This window comes from Acipenser ruthenus, chromosome 10 (genome assembly GCF_902713425.1).
Source record: "Acipenser ruthenus chromosome 10, fAciRut3.2 maternal haplotype, whole genome shotgun sequence".
In the NCBI taxonomy this organism is placed as follows: Eukaryota; Metazoa; Chordata; class Actinopteri; order Acipenseriformes; family Acipenseridae; genus Acipenser; species Acipenser ruthenus.
The window spans coordinates 49,338,245-49,360,698 of record NC_081198.1 but is presented as its reverse complement, the minus strand read 5'-3'; the positions used below and the strand labels follow the sequence as shown (position 1 = coordinate 49,360,698).

The window sequence follows — 22,454 nt, the reverse complement described above, 5'->3', positions numbered from 1 at the left end:
AATAATAATAATAATAATAATAATAAAACACGCACAAACAATAATCCGCATGTACTCCTGGGATCAGTACGTGGTGAATACCACCACCCAGCGATTGTCGGCGCATGTCCGAGAGTGAATGTCCGAGTGAATATTCACATGAATGAATGTTCATGAAATTGAAAACGAGCTTTTTAGATCGACTGATTTTCCTAATGTTCATAATATATAGCATGAGCATACCTGTGTGTGTGTGTGTGTGTGTGCGAGACAGAGGGTGGATATACAGCGATGCCTGCATACACAGCAGAATCCCGACAATGTACAGCATCAAAAAAACAAATGCATTCCTTGTTCTCCATATAAATAATCGTGATATTATTATTAAGACACTCCGTACCCAAACCAGGGCTGACAAAATAGCAGGTGACTACTGACAGCTTGCCTGTTCGCCTGCCTACACCACTGAACACACTAACAAAACAAGAATTTTGAAGCTTTGCAGCAGCTCCACGGACCTGCATCCCTCTCAGCCAATCACATCCCACCTTGCCTGCCAAGCCCCAGGGTCACGTGACCATAACCAGGCTGGAAACCTGCTGCTCTGGTTGCGGTGAATCAGAGTAGGCGAGATTCGAAGCAAAGGGAAGAGACAGGGAGAGACGGAGGCGTTTAACTAACTTGCAGCTCGAAGCACAGACAGTTCAACTTCAAGTACAGAGAGGGTAGACTGTGCATCCAGCCTCTGCATGGCGCTTTCCCGTAGAGGAACGTACAGCAAGACTACGCCAGTTTGGATTTATTAACAGTGCATGGTATATATGTAATACTCCCTATCTACTTCCCTACCCACCTCTCTCCCACCCTTACCCTCGACCCTTAAACCCCACAGTCCACCTACAACACCTCAGCCCGCGCGGATCATCCGTGGATGGGGCTTGCTACCTTGTTCGGAAGATGCTGGTGTTACAGCGGGGGACCACAGTACTGCTAGGACCGGAGTTTCTGCTGTTTCTTCTGCATGTCCCTGAGTTTTATTTTGGGGGGAGGCTGCTGGTTTGAAATGCGATTCTCTACATCAGCGGCGGCGGTGCCGGAGCCTTATCACGGGCGCCAGCGCAGCAGGACACTTCGCGAGTGGCTTTTGATAGCGATGGTAACGTTTGTTGTAACCTTACCTGTGCAGCAACTTCGCGCTTTCCCTACCTCCCTGAGCGATTGCCAAACTCCCACAGGATGGAACTGTTCTGGTAAGCAGCATATGTGTAGCTTTCTTTCATTCTTTCTTTCTTTTCTATCCTTTAATCTATAAATATACTGCGACAAAGAAGATACAGAAAGATGGGATTTGCAGTTTTCTGCGTTTAAAAGTGGATTCAGTACAAACCCATTTAGTTAATACATTTCGGCTACATGTAAGTAATACAGTTATATCAGTACATTAACAATCCCAAGCTGATGTCAGTTCCATAAATGAAAATGATTTACGGAACAGTATCATAATAATTGAAAAAACTAAATCCAGCACGTTCATTCAAATATGTTTGTTGCTGGTATGCAGTTATGCATTTTTAATATATAGATTATTGTTATCATTATAAACATTACTGCAGTTATCCTCTGTAGTGTTCATCGTGTATGTATCTAACTACATGACACACAGACACGATTACACTCCAATTTCTCAACAAAGAAAAGCGATCTGTTTTGTGACCAGCACTCTAAATGTGGGTGCTACTATTCAATGGAAACTGCAGGGACTAGTGACAACAAACTGGGCAATTCAACGACATGCAGTACGGTGTGGGGTGACGGAAGGGGTTATCCCCTAAAACGATCTGTGAGCAAACATTGGCAGCCTTTCCAATACCATATCTCACGGCGAAGGCGTTAGACTGTTTTAAAAACTGCACTGAATGGATTCACCAGTAAACTCTCATTTATTAATTGTAACGTAGTGCGTACCCCGTTTTCAGGAGACCATAGTCCGTCAAGAAATCACAATCTTGCACAAAACGCCGTAAGTAAAGCACAAACAATCACATTCACTTGATCATCACACATTTAGAAGTAAGGGGGGTGAACCTATATTTACAACCAATGACAAAACTGAGTGGAGAGATAGCATTGCCACGCTTTAGAACTACATGACGCATTAGATAGCATAACAGCTGTGCAATGAAGCTACGGACCAGTACTTTCACATGCTTCTTAATCATTACACTATTAGGTTTATTGTTACTGTTAGCAACGCTTCCCCAACCCCCAGCCTATATGCATACCGATGTCCTAGCCGCCTTGGCTTTTATTTTTTTATGCCACAGAACCATTTTACGATAGCATCCACTTTAAACCAATAACCTCCCTGCCTCCGTTGTCTGCACAGTAAAACGGTTTCTTTCGACTCTATAAAAAGTTACAGCAGCGGCCATAAAGCGCTCCCTGAGTGGACACCTTGTAAATCAGAAGACCGGCTCCCGTCGTTCATTCTGTGACACATAAAGGCGCCGGAGTCAGGTACAGTTCTGTACACTAGCATAACTCGGGGTTTGCAAATTAACATTTAAAACACGGCGCTTTGTTTTTTTAAAGCACTTCTCCCGTGTTAAATTGCAACGTTGCGGTGTGATTCACAGTTGTTGCACATTTCTAATCTAAATTGTAGCCCAGTGTTCGCCCACCTGCTGCACTCAGAGCTCCGGAATTCAAGCGTTACTGTAATGATACATTTATTAGAGGTGTAGTAAACCCACCATCGTGTTCATGTCACACAAAAACACAATTCTTCATTTTCAGTCCTTTACTACATGCTTGCTACAGTCTTGCTACAATCAGAACGTTATCGTGTTCGTTTAGTTTGCTTATTTACAACTGTATAGTGACACAATAATAGGAAACTTTATCGTTATTGGTTGTTGTGTTATTATTGGTAGTGGTAGTCGTAGTAGTAATACATGTAGTCAGAAGACAGTATTAATAAAATAAAAATACTGAAGTTTAATAATTATTTTGTTATTCCCAACACTTCAATTGTTAAAAATAAACACTGCAAGTTTAACAATTTCTGTTATGTCACCATTATAACAAATAATATACACCCTAAACTGCACATATAGGGCTGTACTTCTATGTTACAGTGATAAAGCACTCCAGCTAGCGCTCTTGTATATGTCACCAGAAAGCCTCGATAGAATTATATCCTTATTAAGCACTGTTGGGTGACGTTGTAGATTATTATTATTATTATTATTATTATTATTATTATTATTAGGCTTACAAGCTGACTATATATATATATATATATATATATATATATATATATATATATATATATATATATATATACAGTATATATATATATAGATATAGATATATATATATATAGATATATAGATATATATTATTGTCGTTTTTCCTCCCAAAATTTTAAACTGCTCCTGTTCGCACGCAGTGTAACCAATCAACATGAAACTTAGCAGGTATCATCCCGTGTAGAGTACAGTTCAAATGCAAAAACAAATTGCACTCCTGCATCAACCAAGATGGCGGCCTGACACATTTTTTGGAAAAACCTTTCAAAATCTTCTTCTTGGGAAGCTGTGAACAGATTGATCTGAATCTCAGCATACGTCATCAGCAACCAAACCTGCTTCAAGTTTGCGAAACAGAAGTTGCCGCGATAAATTTTACTATAAAAATAGCTGCCACCAAATTCGCCAAAACGCGCTCCAAACATCAAACTGCTTGTTTGCAAACCGTTTAATCAGCTGACTCCTAACTTGGTAGGCGTCATCCTGGGGACAGTGGAGTTCAAATATGGCAAAATGGTGTTCTTTTGTAAAACAAGATGGCGGCTAGACTTACATTTCGTTCTTAAATTTAAAACCGCTTCAATTGAAAAGTGGTTTACTTGATTAACTCCAAAGTTGACAAACATCATCCCTGTGTCAATACAGTTGACTTTTTAAAAAACGGTGTTTGTGCGTGAACCAATATGGCCACATGACGCATTTCTTTAAAAACCTTTCAAAATCTTCAGTCAAATGTAAAACTAGCTTATAACTCCTTACAAAGTGCAGATAGGTTAATGGTTACTATGGAACACATATAGGAACCCATATATGCTATATCCAAAAATCACTTGCCTGTAACCTTTGACCTCTCTAAGGTCAAATGTAAAACTAGCTTATAACGCCTTACAGTGCACATAGGGTTATGGTTACTATACAACACATTTAGGAACTCATATATGCTTTATTCAAAAATTACCTTGATCGTGACCTTTGACCCCTCCTTAAGATTAAATGTAAAATTTGCTTATAACACCTTGCAGTGTGTAGATAGGGTCATGGTCATTATGGTGTTTAAAGTTATAAAGCGTCATGAGATAATTAACTAATGCAGTATTTTGAATTGAAACTGCTCCATAAAACTGATCTGTTGTTGACACTTGTGCTTCAATGCTACAGCTTAGAAGCTGTAAAACTGCCTGGCAGTTCTAGTTGTTATTATTATTATTATTATTATTATTATTATTATTATTATTATTATTATTATTATTATTATAGTCTAGGTTGTATTCATTTTCGACTATCGGGGCGGGAGTGAATTTTTGATGTTATTGTGTAGTGTTCTGGAATTTAATCGTGCTATATGCAGCAGAACTGGGTTATAATGCATTGGTCATTCAAGAGGATTGTACCTAAAATTCGTCGCCAGGGAATCTTATTCAAATTTTGCTGAACTGATAATACAGCATGGGGTTATAAAGTGACAACATTTTAAAACTTGCACACAAGCATCTTCACTGCATTTTATAATTTTGAACTGTGAATTTTAGCTATGCCTGTTCTGTTACAAAGACACGATATGAAAGGGCAGAAAATTAGTTGAATCTGAACTTATTAACAATTGATATAGCCTATAGTTTATATAGCCTGCGGTATGAGCAATTAACGTCTGGGATAAAGCAAACCATAAAAACAGACTACAGTTATGTGATCAAAAGAGGAAGCCAATTGCTTGATGTGTTTTCGGAGTGCATTGCCTGCCACCAAACATTTGATATGTGAGGCTTAGTCGCTGGACCTCCAGTGCTGTGGCATCTTGCTTGCAACTGATTTTTTGCACTTTTTTTCTTTTGTTGTCTTCCAAGGTGGTGCTTTATAAAGACAACACTAATTTTCATCGGGATCTGATGGAAATATATTATCTAGTAATGTGATGCCCTTTCTGTCCTCTGAATGTTACCAATTAGGTCTCGGTCAGAGCTCAGTGTTATTAAAAAAAACTGAAATATGCATGAGACCAAATGGATCTACATCCCACCGCTGTGAACAATGAAGTAGCTATTTGAAAAGATATATTATGCTAAGCTACTGCACTGTAGAAATAAGAATAAGGGTTTGGGTTGTGCCTAATTGTATGCATCATGCCACTGAGAGTCTCGACGTTACCCGTGTAAGGCGATTATTGACATAGCCCCTCGTTAATATTGCATGCCTGCCGACTTGTTTTTATTTAATTATTCATTTAAATTGAAGAGAGAATCTTCTGGTCGGCTTTCTTTTCCTGTAAAAGGTGCTTGATATAATTTTCTAATACACATTTGCTGAGGAGTTGCTATTAAGTTTTGAAGGCTCTTCTAGTCTAAAAACATCAGCTAAATAACAAAGAGATAAATGAAGATTCACAGATTTCGAACAATCTTTCTTCAAATAGCTCAGGAGTTAACGTTTTTATTTTTCTGTGAATAGGGCCCATGATAATCCCCCACTTAATGCATGACTATTGTATTGAAAGGATTATTATTAGTAGTAGTAGTAGTAGTAGTAGTAGTAGTAGTAGCAGTAGTAGTAGTAGTCATAGTAGTAGTATGCCCTTCATTTTTCAAACGTGCTGTATCAGTGATTGCACAGCAAAACCCATTTGTATTTGACTTGCAATATGACAAAAAATGTCACTGAAATTTGTGTTTAATGTTTATGAAATGAATATGAAAGGGATGCAACTTTTAATTTAAAAAAGAAAAGAAAAAATACCAGGCTTGTAAACGGAGGACTGAAGCTGGTGTTCCAGCCCTGCTGTGTAGTGAGGAGTTTCACAGGGCAATAGATTATTATGTGGCTTCTGCACAAAGGAAAGTAAATTGAGTCAATTAATCATATAAACAAAGAGGGTTTAGCAGGCAAATATAAACCTAATTAGAATTTTAAAAAATAGCGTACGTATCAGTGCTCATCCAGTTCCTTCAGGTAGTAGCTTACACATAAACGGTCACAATGATGAGCCACAGCGTTACATTTGGTTTGTAGAACCAGGATACATTCAAGAGAGGATACCATGGACCATATTTTCAATGGGTTTCCTCTATTCTTTAATAAGTCTTGTTTTTTGTTTGTTTTTTTGTTTGTGTTACAAAATGAAAAGCCAAAAACCTTTCGAGTCCTTAAGAGAACCTGAAATTTATAACTTAGTTGTTTGGTTCTAGTCCAGTAAAATTAACAGGTGTTTTACCCGTAAACACTTTGAAAATATGGCCCCATAGGTTATACTTGCCTGCCCTGGTAATGTGTACACTGGTGGCACCTCTGCTTTATACCCACGTATGGTTACCGCAGTATCTTGTTACCTTGGTGTTTCCAACCAGATCCATCCTACCCTGGTTACCTTTGATATATCTATCAGCTTGCTGAACTGCCTAATGCAAACATTTTAATGAGCTTTGTGAAAAACTTGACCCTTTTCCAAAAAAACTTTTTCAACTGTTGCATTGGTCGGAGGTTAAATCTTTCACCATGTTAATAACAAATAATAATTATTTTCCATTACTCTCAAGAAAGTGGAACAAAGGTTATGTTAATACGAGTTCATTCAGATAATCTTTATCCATCGCAGCAGTATACTGAGATAAAGCATGAGTCACTGCTCCCACATTTTCCAATACATTACACGCTTAAAGATATACTTTGTAGACTTTTCCTAATATTTAATTTGCTACCTGTTTAATATTTTATTATGTGTGTTCAGTATGGTCATAGATCTTGGCTTACCTTGCTTGATAACTATTCCGACAAGAATTGTTTCTGAAAAGACTCTTCAAGGCTGAGTCATGGGGAGTCTTTTCAGAAGCACAATTGCTGATATACTGAATAAGCTTGGCAAATAATGATCTAAGTGAGAAAATGAAAATTAATTGAATGGATTCAAAGAGGTTCTGATGTGGTCTTCGCAAACACTTCAGAAAGGGAACCTGCTCTCAGTTTTGACCTGGCTGTGACCTTGCTCCTTTTTCTTTTTGTATTTGAGGTTTTGATGACCGAGATAACGACCTGTTCCTCTGCGACACGAATACGTGCAAGTTCGACGGGGAATGTTTGCAGATTGGAGAGACTGTGACGTGTGTCTGTGAGTTCAAGGTAAGAAGAATCATTACTTTTGCTGCTCTGGCAGTGCTACTTTTGTTTTGTTTTGTTTAGCTTTGCATTGACATTGTGGCTGTCATGGTATTAGCAACTACATTGAATAATAATTTCCAGGATATCTGCCAAGTATTTAGGGATATCATTCATCATCATTGTATTCAAACTACTGTATACTCAGGTTTTGAAAACAAAAATCACATGTGCAAATCCATTGTAGACACATTCGATTTTGGCACACATTCATTGGATAGTGATTCTCCTACACCATTCTGACAGTCATATTGTGCTTGCATGTAAAGCGCTTTGTGATGGTTGTCCACTATGAAAGACGCTATATAAAATAAACATTGATTGATTTATTGATAAAGCTCCAGTTCCTAAGGCTTGCAGCCACACTGACTTGTATTCTGATATAAATCAGATCTCAAGTGCTAAGCAGAGTTTGGCCTGATAAGTGCTGTTATTGGATGGGAGATCTTGTACATCAGGTGCTGCAGTGGATTAACTGGTGCTGGAGGCTCCTCAAAGAGGCTGCTGGCAGGACTTAGGGCAGCTGTACTAATGGGCAGGGCTTCTGTTGAGAATGTGACTTAGCAGTAGGACAGGGAGTCAGTGGTGACAAAAGATAAGCAATCTATCTGTTGACTAATACTGCCAGGGAGGGCATTTGTTCTGCAGTAGAATTCAGTGACGTCGAAGTGTCACTTTTCTGTATAAGCAGCAGTGTGGAGTAGTGGTTAGAGCTCTGGACTCTTGACCGGAGGGTTGTGGGTTCAATCCCCAGTGGAGGACACTGCTGTTGTACCCTTGAGCAAGGTACTTTACCTAGATTGCGCCAGTAAAAACCCAACTGTATAAATGGGTAATTGTATATAAAAATAATGTGATATCTGTATAATGTATAATGTGATATCTTGTAACAATTGTAAGTCGCCCTGGATAAGGGCGTCTGCGAATAAATAAATAATAATAATGAAATATTTTCAAACGCGGAAATCCGATTACCAAAGTTTTGAAAAACCTCTGATTATCCTAACGAAGATTATCTGACCGAGGTCTAATGCAGCAGGGAGCCTGAATCAAACATAATCAACAACCCTATAATCTTGCTGGGCTAAATAAATCCAAGCTGCTAGCCTGACATGGAAAGGGTGGAGGAAGGGTGAATTTGTTTAATATTTATTTACCAGTTCTCATACATCGTTGGATGTTTTTGAGCTGTTCCTTTCAATTGTATATCCTTCTCTTATCCTGCACATGTTTAAGCTCTGGTTTGCTTTGCTGAAGGAGTAAGTGACACCCTAGAAAGATGGCATTGTGTCTATTCTGGGGCACCCCTTTTGAGGAAGAGAGAGCAAGAGATGCTTCTCTGAGAGAGCTGTTTAGGATTAGCCCATTGGTTATCTCCCAGGAATATAGCCCAGTAAATACAGTATAACTGCTCTGCAAAGACAACGGCTGGGGCTCTACAGTTACATGGTCCAAGGATGAGTTATTGCAATGTTATTACAGTGTTAATATAATGCTATTAAACAGCCAATCATTCCCTGTAATCTAAAGAGCTGCCAAACACTCTATAGTAATCCTTCTGGTTCTTTCTTCTAGCCTTGGTGAGTTATTAACGCCCTTAATAATATCACAGAACACAATGCAAATACAAACAAGAGGACTGAAGAAGATCATATGTTTTTGAGCGTCACTGTTAGGATCTGCCGCTGTTAAGATCATTAAAATAGCCCCCATGGTCTTATAGTAACTACTCTATTGCTGCCCATGCCTTGAGATATATGGCGTCAGCTTGCTTGCGGTTTCATCATAGAGAAATGATATTAGTCAGTAATTCTCTACCAAGGGCAAACCATGAGGGTGATTTCTATCTGGGATTCATTTATTCTAGGCTAAAAATATACAGCCCTGGTCAAATGGAGCATACTGTCTAGCACTTGTCTTCGTATGTCTCCAACCACATCTTTGCTTTAGATGTCTGCTGTACAGCCCTCTGGTTACTCTGGTCATTAATAGCTCTTTAATTGAAAGGTGTAATGTAATGTAAACAAGCAAAAGTGAAGAAAAAATGCTTTGTTGCATGAGATAACACACTACTGTAAGCCTTCTTTTGTAATTGACCCAGAAGCATAAATAAGAATTATCACTACAACGTATTTCCTTTCTCAGTAGTTTCTTAGCTGTTTTATTGAAATCAGTCTGAACAAGGGTATTTAGAAGTTCTCTTCTCTAGCCAGGAAACTCAAACCTAATACACAAGAAAAGAAGCCTGTGTTATATACTACAGGTGTAACATTTTTATCAGTTTCTTTTATCATTCTGTTCTTAAATTTCCATCAAAGGTTTGAAGGGCAGTTCAAAAATGTGTTTGAAACTTCAGAATGCACCCTTCAGCATAGCCTGTACCAAGCCAGGGTGATGAAACTGGCTCTGTTTCTCACCAGGCACTACTGTAACTCGTCTGAACCTAACCATGCTGCTCTCGCTCTTGAACCAATACTTCAGCACTTTACAAGGAACAGACACACCATGGAGGACCTACAGTGTGTGGATTTTGAAAAAAAATAAATTAGAAAATGTACACTATAGAAGAAATAAATGTGTGGTCACCATGGCATCAAAAAGCTTATCAATACCGCCAATGTTTGTTTTCGAACACACTTTCCCTTGACAAAGGTATGTTAAACGTACCGAAATGTTGGGAAGCTGGCTCTTTGAATAGCCGTATATATTGTGAAACAAGGCGCAAAGAGAGTGACAGGACTACATTCCCCAGTAGGCCATGGGCTGAAAAGCCTTAATTGTGATAATTTTCTGGTTAATTATGTGAATTGTTTAATTATTTTGGCAGTTGGCCTAATCAGCCAATTGCATGATTTAGAAGGGTCTAAAAATTCCACAGTTTATGCATTCTGGGCTGCAGAGTGAAAAGCCCGGTTGTGAGTGTGTACAGCCGTAAATGGAAAAGAGGTCGGGTGGAAAACCTCTTTGTTTGATGTGTTTGTTTTGTGTAACGGATGTTCTTTTTATTAACGGTAAGCAGAGCAGCTGCCTGGTTGCTGAGGCAGGTTAAAAGGAGAAAAAGTGTTTAGTCAGTACTCTGAACGGAGTTAGGTTTTGTTTTCTGTTTGTTTATTTTGTTTAAAAATAAAATAATAGCGCAACTGCGCTTTGAAAACAAGTCCTGTGTGTGTCTGGGTCAATAAAGTGCTGGAACAAAAACCCAAGAGGAGCAGCGTCTCTCACACACGGTGGCAGCGAAGGCAGCACAACTGACAATCGCTTAAAGTTTGCAAAATGGCATTTGAATGATGGATATGAGTTCTGGTCAAAGGTTTTGTTGAGTGATGAAACAATAATCTAGCTATTTGGTCATGCTGATAGTCGTTACATTTGGAGAAAGTCTGATGAGGCGTACAAAGAAAAGAACGCCATACTTACTGTCAAGCGTGGAGGTGGTAATATCCTTCTCTGAAACCCTCCGCTACAAAACTTGGATTAAAACGCAACTGGATGTTCTAACACAACAACGATCCAAAGCACACATCAAAATCTACTTCAGAATGGTTAAAGAAGAATAAAATCAAGGTTCTGGAATGGCCTAGTCAAAGTCCCGATCTAAATCTGATTGAAAATCTTTGGTATGAGTTGAAGTCTGTGCACAAGAGAAGTCCTCGGAATTTGAATGAACTGGAACAATTTTCCGTTGAAGAATGGTCAAAAATCACTAAAGAATCATGCCAAAAGCTCATTGACAAATATCCTAATTGTTTAAAAGAGGTTATTATTGCTAAAGGTGCCTCAACTAGCTATTAATTTCATTTTCCTTGTCAGGGTATGAATACTTCTGAATTAAAAAAATTTGAGTTTTGCAAAAAATAAATGCTGAAATAAATAATTGTAGACATCTATTCCTTGTAACGTTTTTTTCCTCATCCACAAAAGCAAAACTTTTGCTACAAAAGATTTTGCCTATAATTTGTTTTCGAAACAAAATTTCCTTTGTGGTATGTAAACTCAACTGTGTGTGAGTGTATATATATATATATATATATATATTCACATACAACACAAGATTGTGTTTTTCCTGTTGGACATATTGCAGCCTAATGATTGTGTGTCTCCTCTTGTGTATACAATTTGAAATATTGCATATATCACCAATCACATCACTATGGCTTTGGATTTTGATTTGTGCAGTGTATATAAAGTGAAAAAAACCGAATAAGACCATGCTTTCTGAGGTATCTTTCTGTAATGTATAATCATGCTGAGGCAAACACTCCCAATTCTAAAATAAAAAATTCATTAGGATTCGGAATGTTTACCTCGTCGTACGCTACACTTAAAAACAGATTCACAGTCCAGTGAAACCAAAAACAGTATAAGGACAACAATGCAATGAAATCTGGGAGCAGTCTCTGCCAAGCCTGTATTGAAAAGGAGCGGTTTAGTCTGTATAAAAGCATCTGGCGAGCTGAGAGGTTATTCAGTAGTAAAGTGTATGTAAGTGCACCCAGGCCTTGATCCAGTCCATTTGTCAGCACAGGTTGGGGGTGGGGGGGATTTGAAGTGTCAGGGAGGGGAGTTTAAAAGCCTCTGTGCTCTCAGATACTATTGCAGCAAGGAGCTTTAGGCTGACCAGTAAAGTGTAGTAACCTGATGCCAATGATTGCTAGGCCAGAGAGCCTTATTGTGAAGGAGAAGATCAGAGAGAGGGTGGAGCACACAGTATCCCTGTTCCTTGGAGGGTAGCAGCACTGATAATGAGTCCTCAGTAGTGCAGAGCAGTCTTGGTTTGGTGAAAGTATCAGGATCAGTACTGAGAACAAGGCAGAGAAGTGCCTGTAAAAGCTTTACCGTGTAGTGGAGATGGATCAAAGAGCCTACAAGAATTAGAGGAGTGCCTTAGCCGTCTGCTTCTGCCAATATAGCACTTTCGTGAGAACCGAGAGCTAGTGCCACCTGATAGACCCAGGAAAATGGACCATTATGTATAATTCAGCTCTGGGTAAGGCTATAACATTTTCAAGAAAAGAAAAAAGAAGTTGCTTTCTGTTTTTAAAATAGTACGGTAATCAAATAGTTTTACGGAATACAAACTGTCCTCCATTCTGAATTCAAGCTGACATATGCTCAGACTGTTATATCTCTCTCTATGTTTCTCTTCCTCCTTCAGTATCTCTGGCCAGGACTATAGGATTTCTGTCTATCTATGTGAAAATGTCAGCCAGAGATTGAGCCAAAATAACCCACTAAACATTAATTGTATCCTGTCGTTGAAGTCGAACTCAATTCAAACTGTTACTTTCTTTTCGCCGCCACTGACTAACCATAAATCATATTAAGAAGGGCAAGGAAAAGGTAAACATTTGTATTTTCATTCATAATAAAAGCAAACTGCGGAACAAAAAAACATGCCTGTCTCCTCTTCAGGGAATGTTCTTGGAATTCCACAGGAATTCTAAATAACAATAGCCTGGCTGCTGCTGTGTGGGTTTCTGGTGTGTTGTTTTTGTATCAAGTTGCATACCCTGGTATTCCTTGTGCCAGATGTATTAACAGCCTCTGTGTGTAATCTGGAGCTGCAGGGAGTCAGGAGTTTATCATGCAGATTGACTTGGCTTGTTCAGCCCTGAGTGTGCTTGTTAAACAGCTGTTAAAAAAGAAGCCCTCTGCAGGAGACCATGGTAAAAGCATAGCCAAGTGTTGTAAAGCATACTAAAAGCATAGTTAACAAAATGTGATAGCGCTTTATTTTGCATGAATAAGTATTTCATTGATCTGCAGTTAAATGTTTATTGCAGTTCAGCTCCATGTTAATAAGCAGTCTGTAGATATGCAATATGTGTGTGCCCACATTTAGACTGCACTTGCAAATCTGTGATATACTGCCGTTTCCTGCTTCGACAAACAAAGACACAAAAGGACCGCCGTGTAAAACATTGACTTTTAAAGTGATATTTTCATCTGGTTTAATTTCCCAAATGCATATCTGCGTAATTGCACATCAGTTCAATACTTCTTTATGCCACTCAAATTAAAGTCTTAACAAAAGAGCTGAAGCACAGACTAGCTTGGTAAATATCACATGTGTGCAGTTAAGCACTGTCAATGCCATGGGTTAGCCAAAGCACAGTAAATGCAGAGTATAAAAACAGCTTAGGAAACGGTAATCATACTGTGCTGGCACGAGTTTAAACGTGAAGATCCTGATGAGATATTATCAGTCGAATATTTATAAAAGACTATATTGATTCTGATTCAATATCCCTTCTGCATCAAGGTGCAGCATTTAATACGTTACAGCAGCAATGCATCAGGTGCAGCCCACAGATCTGCACACAAAAGTGCTGCACATACAGTAGTGCTCTGTGGATTCCACAGGACATTGTGCTCATAGCTGGAGATACAGAATGCAAGATCTTCATGATAAAGAGATATGATCACATCTCATCTGCCATTCACGGGTGGAGTATTCTTTAGAATCTGCTCAGCAGGGTGGAATTTCCTCTACATCCTGTACATTGCATGTACTTGTTTTATCAGTGTTTTACAAATGGAGTTAACCCTAGTACAATACAAGCATGTAGTGCTGAAAGTACTGGGTTACCCTACTGCTTTCTAAACACCACCCTTTGCAATGGAAATGCAATACACTGTGGTGGCAATGGTTCTCTACAGTGGAACAGAGATACAGCTAGAATGGCACAACAGCGGAAAAGCTTTCATATTAGGACATCCCTGTAGGATCAAGATGAACCAGTGAGGCCATCAGTGCATTTTTCCAAACCTGGGTGCTTGTACCCAATAAACCCACGTTACGCCGGTAGCAGCTTGTAGAATTTAGTATGTACGTTACCGGAATATTTGACCACCACTAAGGGTGCACACCGGTATTTCTTTCCTCCCTGCAACAGTGAGTTTGTTAAAGATCACATATGTTACAAAGTAATCACAAACAGATGCACACAGTTCTAGCAGTTAATACAATAGGACCACCAGCCAAAAAAAGATATTAAACACCTTTAGAGATACAGTAGTAAGGGTGCCAGGTTTCATTTCATTATGAAGTTTATTCCAGGACCATGGTGTGAAAAAGCTGAATTCCCCTCTTTAGGAACCACAACGCTTAAATAAGCATTGTTATAATAGTCAATACTGTAGGATTATACAGAGGAGGAGCAGTGCCAAAGAAGATACAATGACAAGTGTGATTGTCTGGCAAGCTGTGGAAGCATCGTAAAACCCATCATAGCATTGCACTCCTCAGTGCCTGTTAAGCAGTACCCATGCATTGGAAAATACATCTGGCCCAAGTTAATAAGCTGTGCTGCAGTGCTACAAAAGAGAAATGCTAATGTTGTAAAACAACTTGAGCGCACGTAAACCCACTGAAATGATCATTGTGTTATGTTAAGAACTGCAGGACCCCCAGCAGAAACCCAATTAAACTTACAGGAAGGACATTCCGTCCCGGCAGTTAGGATTCTTCGGACAAGCTCAAAACAGCTCCAAGCCAGGTGCAGGCTGATTTAGAGAAACATGATAATAACTCAATATGGGGGCAACAGAACTCCGCTCAAAATGATTTCAAAAAGTATAAAATAACAAGAGGTAAAGTAAAAAAAATAAATAAATAAATAAAACTTAAATGACATTTGAAGCTATGCTCATTAATGCATTAAGCCCATTATTGTAGAAAACAGAAACGAATGATACAAATAATGATATGTATGTATGTGTGTGTGTATATATACAGTATATATATATATATATATATATATATATATATATATATATATATATATATATATATATATATAAATAAATATATATATATATATATATATATATATATAAGGTAGTGGACAATAAATGGAAACACCAATGTAAAGTCACTTAATAGGGCGTTGGGCCACTGTGGTATCCTGCTCTGTGGAGTTCTCAGTGGACCATTTTTGATGAAACTGGCTGCTCGCGCCCCAGGTTGAAATTTGCAGTCAATTGATCTTCAGTTGCTCACCTGTTTTGTCTTGCACTTCAAATTAATGCACGGATATCACGATCCTGGAGTATGCGCATCCGCCCACTGTTGCCCTTTGCTGATGATGTCTTTCCCTCGGAGTTCCATGCTGACATCACCTTAGACACTGTTGCTCGTGAAACATCAGCAAGTTGAGCTGTCTTGGTCACTGAAGCTCCTGCCAAACGCGCCCCAACAATCACCCCTCTTTCAAAGTCACTGAGGTCTCCTCTTGCAGCCATGCTAGCCATAATTATTATTATTATTATTATTATTATTATTATTATTATTATTATTATTATTATTTATTTCTTAGCTGACGCCCTTATCCAGGGCGACTTACAATTGTTACAAGATAATTATAGGCAACCAGGCCTGTCCAGCATTTTTATACATGACTGTAAGCATGCTGGGATGTTATTTGCGTAATTAATGCATGAGCCACACCTGTGTGGAAGCCCTTGCTTTCAATATACTTGGTGTCCCTCATTTACCCAAGTGTTTCAATTTTTTTGTCCACTACCTGTGTGTGTGTATGTGTATATATATATATATATATATATATATATATATATATATATATATATATATATATATATACACAGTTGTAGTCAAAAGTTTACATACCCCAATGGAAATTTATAATTTCTAGAAATTTCTCAAACAAATAATTATAGGAAAAATCTTTTGTAGCAAAAGTTTTGCTTTGTGGATGAGGAAAAAAAGTTAAAAGAAATAGATGTCTACAATTATTTATTTCAGCAAATGTTTTGCAAAACTCCAAAAAATTTATAGCAATAATAACCTCTTTTAAACGATTAGGATATTTCTCAGTGAAGCTTTTGGCCATTCTTCAACGCAAAATTGTTCCAGTTCATTCAAATTATATGTGTGTGTGTGTGTGTGTGTGTGTGTGTGTGTGTGTGTGTGTGTGTGTGTGTGTGTGTGTGTGTGTGTGTGTGTGTGTGTGTGTGTGTGTGTGTGTGTGTGTGTGTGTGTGTGTGTGTTATACATGCTTTTGACCATACATATATTGCTGTTGTTGTTGTTTCACTTTGGAAACCATTGTTATTACTGGGACAAGCAGTTAGTTAGAATGTGTGTATTATATTACATTTCCGCTGATAATAAATTGATACAAATTGATTTAGATATTTCGTAGTGTTTCATCTTATAATGAGACATGCATTGCCCAGAATTGTTTGTGTTCTTGTTAGCTGTAGAAAGTGGTATATAATGTGCAGGCTTGTGCTAGTTTATGGAAAAAGTCAACAGAAAAGGGGGCTCCCGAGTGGCGCATCTAGTAAACGCGCTCCACGTGGAGTGCAGGATGCGCCCCATAGCCTGGACATCGCCTGTTCCAGTCCAGGCTATTCCACTGCCGACCGTGGACGGGAGTTCCCAGGGGGCGACACACAATTGGCCGAGTGCCGCCCGGGGGGAGGGCTTAGGTCGGCCAGGGTGTCAGGACTTGTAAGCAAATAAGCAAATTAATCAAATGGACAGACTATTTCAAGGTGACTTTGACTTGAAATTCACTTGACTTTATATATTACAGAGTCATTGATTCCATTTGCATAATGAATAATTCAGTCATGTGCGGACACCCCATTTACACTAAAGGATGTGCTATACATTGCAGGTGTTTCCATTGGCATCCCAGTGAAATTGAATGGTTCACCCTGTACTTCAATGGTAGTACTTTAACACTCAGTATCGACAAGCTGTTATAAAGATTAGGATTAGTTTTGTGTGCAAGACAAGAAAAAAAGCAATGGTTTCTATTCCCAGAACAGTCAAGAAATTTAGCGATATTCAGAAAATAAAGTTAGGATTGACAGACATCACAACCAAACCAAACTGCAATAAATTATTACAATAAAAGAGGTTTAAAATGCTGCAGGCTTTCAGTCTTAGGCACTTTGTGCACATTGCAGATATAAGTGACAAAAAAGGTAAACAATAGCCTCTAAAAGGAAATGGGATTTGTAGAGCATAACGTTTTCAGCATGACATCACATCCAGTATCCTCCTGAAGCCACCTGATGAGCCAGGCAGCCTCACTTTGACCTGACGAATAGTTTCAGTTCCCTGGACTTCAGTCAGCCATGTCTACAGTGGCAGACCTTAACTGGCCTCTTCACACAACAGCGCCCTCTTGTGTCCGGAGTCGGAAAACGAAACTAATAATACACACATACCTTATTCCAGATTGTAACCACTGGAGATGGGAGATTTAGAAGGACAATTTCAAAGTTTGAAAATCTAACCTTTTGATAGCAATAGACAGGTGTTTGTTAGGAGTGTTTTTTTTTTTTTTTTAATGCCCAGCCTGTGCTTACTAAACACAGCCAGCACTGTACATGTAAATAGATGTGCTTTGTATGTGGGTTCTCTTCATTTGAAATCATTACACCTGTGACTAATCCTGGGCTCAGACTCCTAACCCCTGGCTCTCTGTTGAACGCATCACACTGCATACTTGCCTGTTTGATTTACTCTTCTTATTAGCCTTGATTGCATGTTTAAAGGTATGGGTGTATATAACCATTGGCTCTAAAACACTGCTGTCCATATATGATAAGTATATAACCCAGTTTCCTCCTTTCTTGTTCAGTGCAACAACGACTATGTGCCAGTGTGTGGCTCCAATAAGGAGAACTACCAGAACGAGTGCTTACTGCGGAAAGATGGCTGCAAGAGACAGACTGAAGTCCTGGTGGTGTCCGAGGGGGCCTGTCCAGTCGGTACGTACTGCATACTGGGAGACTGCACTCGCCACTGCAGCCTCCTACTGCTCTTTTAGTTAAACATGCACTAGGGTGCAAAATCATAAACCAGTAAGTGTTACTGTCTCCATTAAGTAAAAAAATTCATTTTTCTTTGAAAAAATCTGAACACAAGCTGCATTTATGTAATTTAATACATTACATTTGGATGTAAGTTATCATAACAATATAGTTAAAGAGAAAATTACAGGTAGATGCCAGCTTAAGATGCTCCAAAAACTTACCAAGTAGCCTGTCCTCAAATGAGGACAATAATACTTAATGGGTTCTACAAAAAAAGATTGAAAATGGTGAGGAAATTCACGTTACCAGTAAGTGGTGCAGGATATATTTAAGAAGAAATTGCAACTCTACCTAAAACACACGAGCAAGCAGCTGTAAGTACAGTAATTCATGTCTAAGACTTTAAAAAGTCTAACGAGAAACAGACTGCAAAGTAGTCCTGTAATTAGTGAAGATGATGCTGAACACTCCAGGATTACTTGTCAAACATCCCCAATCAATATTGGCACCTTGGCTAGGTTCTCCAAAGTCTTGTTTTAAATTAATTTCTTATTCAAATGACCTCTGTTGTAAAAGGATGCTTTCTAAAATATGCAGTAACCAACAAGGCTCCGATAGGAAGTCACAGGCTTACTGGGTATGATAAAGAACTGCAAAGTGGAACACAGAGTAACAAATGGAACATGTGACATACTGCATCGCTTATTAATTCTACCACTGCTCACTTCAGGGTGCTCAGCTACAGATTCAACCACAGCAATCAATCAGGGAGCTACCCGTGTTTACACGTGGAAACAGACAGAACGGCAAATAAGCTATTGATCAGCCGTTTTTATTGGGGGAAGGACAGACAGACCAATTAGGGCAATAACTCATTCGGGGTCTGGACACTGAAAGGCACATTGGCAAACAGATCATTAAAACAATTCAATATCCACTCGCTTGCTTTTTGATGGTTAGATGCACTTGAGAGACAGATAGACAAGTAGATAATTTAGACAATTAATTCTACACCCTATCTGCGCTAACACGGGTGACATGGAGAGATAAACAAACACAGAAAAGACTGACAGGTAATTCTGATCGTTTATCAGACACGCCACTGGATAAATAATGTTGACAATCAGTCAAACTCATTTCTCATTTTAAAGCGAAAGCCAGAGTGGTGAAGCTGGAGAGGTATTGTATGTAAAGTGAAACAAACTGCCAGACACCTAAGAAGGGACTGGATTAGGGTTTGCTTGATGCAAAGTCAGCCAGTTTATTTTTCTCATTTCAAATGGAAACCGGGGCCAAAAACACTGAGCAACTGCCTCATGATATACAGTGCTCCCTGGTTATAATGTGGACCTTTATACTATGTGAACGGTTATAAGGCGTTATGGTCATGGCTCCCATTTGCCCCTAGCTCTTTCTTTCCCGTTATGAGATGGATCTCAGATTGCACTCTTATAAACATATTGTGCTTATTTTATTCCAGACCACATCTACATAGTGATATTGCCCCACTGTAAAATACAGTTCAAATTAAAAACCTGCTGTGCTCGTTATTCCATTCCCTCCCTGCAGAATAATCCAAAGCTAATAGAAAATGAATACTTCCACAGTGAAATAAAGACAGTAAAGGCAACCCCCACCCCCCTTTAGCAAATCCACAAGGTACCTACAGGTTCAACTTAATAGGAAAAAAGCAATTTCTGCTTCACCTGCAATATACAGGATGACAATGAGTATAAACAGGGCTGACTCCTGACATTCATTTGAAACAAGTTTTTCAAAACCTCGATTGACTGGCTTTTCAAATGCTGACAGCCAGTAGCAGATGACCATGCGCTAGAAGGAGCTCTCTCCAGACAGCAGGAGGCCTATGAGAATTATCATTATTGATGTTTGCTGGCAGTCAAGTTTGTGCACTACAGTTCCTTCAGAATGCCAAACTGTTCAATCATAGGCTGAGCAGACTAATGTCTTGTAAACAAAAAAAAAAAAACTTTCTTGAGTATTCATGAGCGACTAGGCGAAAGGAATATAAATATTGACATCAATAATAAAACCTATATGAAGAGGCGAGTGGTTCCTGGATTTATGAAGGGAATATTCAAAGACACGTACTCGCTCTCTTATGCTGTGTCTAGGTGTCTGTTGAGTTTAAAGTGAGGACCTTTTCTTTATAAATATTTCCTCTGTATAAAATCTCAGAGACAAAACCTTGCTTTGAAGATTTACCGCTGAGACAGTCGAGAGTGAAGCAGCAGATCAAGATCAAACTGTCTCACTAAACTCATAACGACACAGATTACTTTAAAAAAAACGTGTTGAAGCTAATGAAATAATTCAATAGGTATCACCTGGTCTCACACGTTATGTAAAGCCGTGGTTGATAAATGAAGTAAAGCGGTGGTTTGGGCTGCCTCTCCCCACTTTTATATATGAGCTAATTTATGGGTACTTCAAAAGTCAAGGCCAAAGGCCAAAAAATGTATAGTGTAAAAATATGTATAATGCAGTAATGTTGTCTAGTCTTAAGTTTTAATAAATAATCTATTGAGTTTCCTGACTGAAAAACTGTTCTTCAAATTAGATTGTTAAAATTGTGGTTGAGTCTTAAGAATTAAGAATTCGAAGCACATTGTCGAAGAGCATTACAATGACATTTACATTTGTTTGTTTTTTTTCACGTTAATTGGTTTGCTAATTGTACTGTTAGCAGGTTGGGTTGATTAAATGGATTTAATATGCACCAACTATTTCCTGACTCCTAATGGGATAAATATTAAATATTGTAATTATAGCTGAACAGATTTGCTTTTGTTTGGAATTCGGAAATGCACAAATGCAAAAAATAAAAATAAAAATCCATGTAGACATTTAAAAAATATATATTGGAAACTGTTTGATGACTTGCAGCCCAATTTAACTAACTTTTCCCTGGGAAAATACTGAAAAATGAAAAGTGCATTCAATAAACAGTGAAAGGATGGTTATGTCTTTGCATTAATTGTTATCCTCTATATACCTGTTGCTCAGATGAAGAATTGTATTAAACCAGAATGTCACACAGGACAATAATTAAGAAGCATCAATAAATCTGTGCACTTAAAAACATATTGATATTGCTGAGCTTATATAAAAAACAGAATGTTTCTGCTGAATGTTTGTATGTATACATAAGTTGCTAAGTTACTGTATGATACGATTTGACATTCAAAAACCTCTAAATATTTGCACATTATTATAAAATGCCTGCCTACCGTGTACAATATTAATTTAATAGGAATAAACTACTATATTTTCTAAACATTGATAAATATGCGGAAAACAAAATAGAAAACTGTAGTGCTGTACAGCCCCTTTAACTTTTCCTTTATGTGCTAAAACGTGTGCTACCATTGGCTGGAAAATCGTCCCGGAGGGCAGCCTATCAAAACACATGAAAACATGTGCTACCATTGGCTGGAAACTCGTCCTGGAGGGCAGCCTATCAAAACACATGAAAACATGTGCTACCATTGGCTGGAAACTCGTCCCGGAGGGCAGCCTATCAAAACACATGAAAACGTGTGCTACCGTTGGCTGGAAACTCGTCCTGGAGGGCAGCCTATCAAAACACATGAAAACGTGTGCTACCGTTGGCTGGAAACTCGTCCTGGAGGGCAGCCTATCAAAACACATGAAAACGTGTGCTACCGTTGGCTAGAAAATGATCCCGGAGGGCAGCCTATCAGAACTCATTAGATTAACACAACTATATATAAAAAATAAATAAATAAAACAGAAATGCAGTTCTACCCCTAATACTGGTTGTCTAGTTCTGTGTGCCTTTTCGTTGTATTGGTTCTATTACACTATGCATATTTAACAGTAATAATGTATCACTGTATTTGTTTTTTAGATGCAGGATCAGGCTCTGGGGATGAAGGTAAGAGACAACATATATATATATAAACAAATATATAATATTGAGCACACACACACACACACATATATATATATATATATATATATATATATATATATATTAATTTAAACATATAACATATTCAATTTGAATATTGTAATGTTATTATGCGTTTGTGTGGAAACAACCCCCCCCCCCCCCCCCATACCCTCACCCCAATCATTAAACACTGATGGATGGATGTTTATAAACATCCAGTCACAGGGACAATAAGAATCCCATTTGTCACAAGGTAAGTAATGGAATCCATTCATATCAGCTCTCTTTTC

The 22,454-nt window shown here is 38.4% G+C and overlaps 1 protein-coding gene across 3 annotated transcripts in view; it reads left to right on the top strand.

Annotated features, from left to right (window-relative positions):
* Positions 1 to 593: 593 nt before the first annotated feature.
* Positions 594 to 22,454, top strand: part of LOC117401233 (tomoregulin-2-like) — a 65,607-nt gene continuing 43,746 nt past the window's right edge. For all 3 annotated transcript variants that reach the window (XR_009329757.1, XM_034001787.3, XM_034001778.3), the window contains exons 1-4: positions 594 to 1,229; positions 7,288 to 7,397; positions 18,053 to 18,182; positions 22,120 to 22,146. Coding sequence is in view for 2 of the 3 variants with exons in the window: in XM_034001787.3 (XP_033857678.3) it covers positions 1,001 to 1,229; positions 7,288 to 7,397; positions 18,053 to 18,182; positions 22,120 to 22,146 (496 nt within the window). In the remaining variant the exon portion in view is untranslated. The remainder of the gene's footprint in view (positions 1,230 to 7,287; positions 7,398 to 18,052; positions 18,183 to 22,119; positions 22,147 to 22,454) is intronic.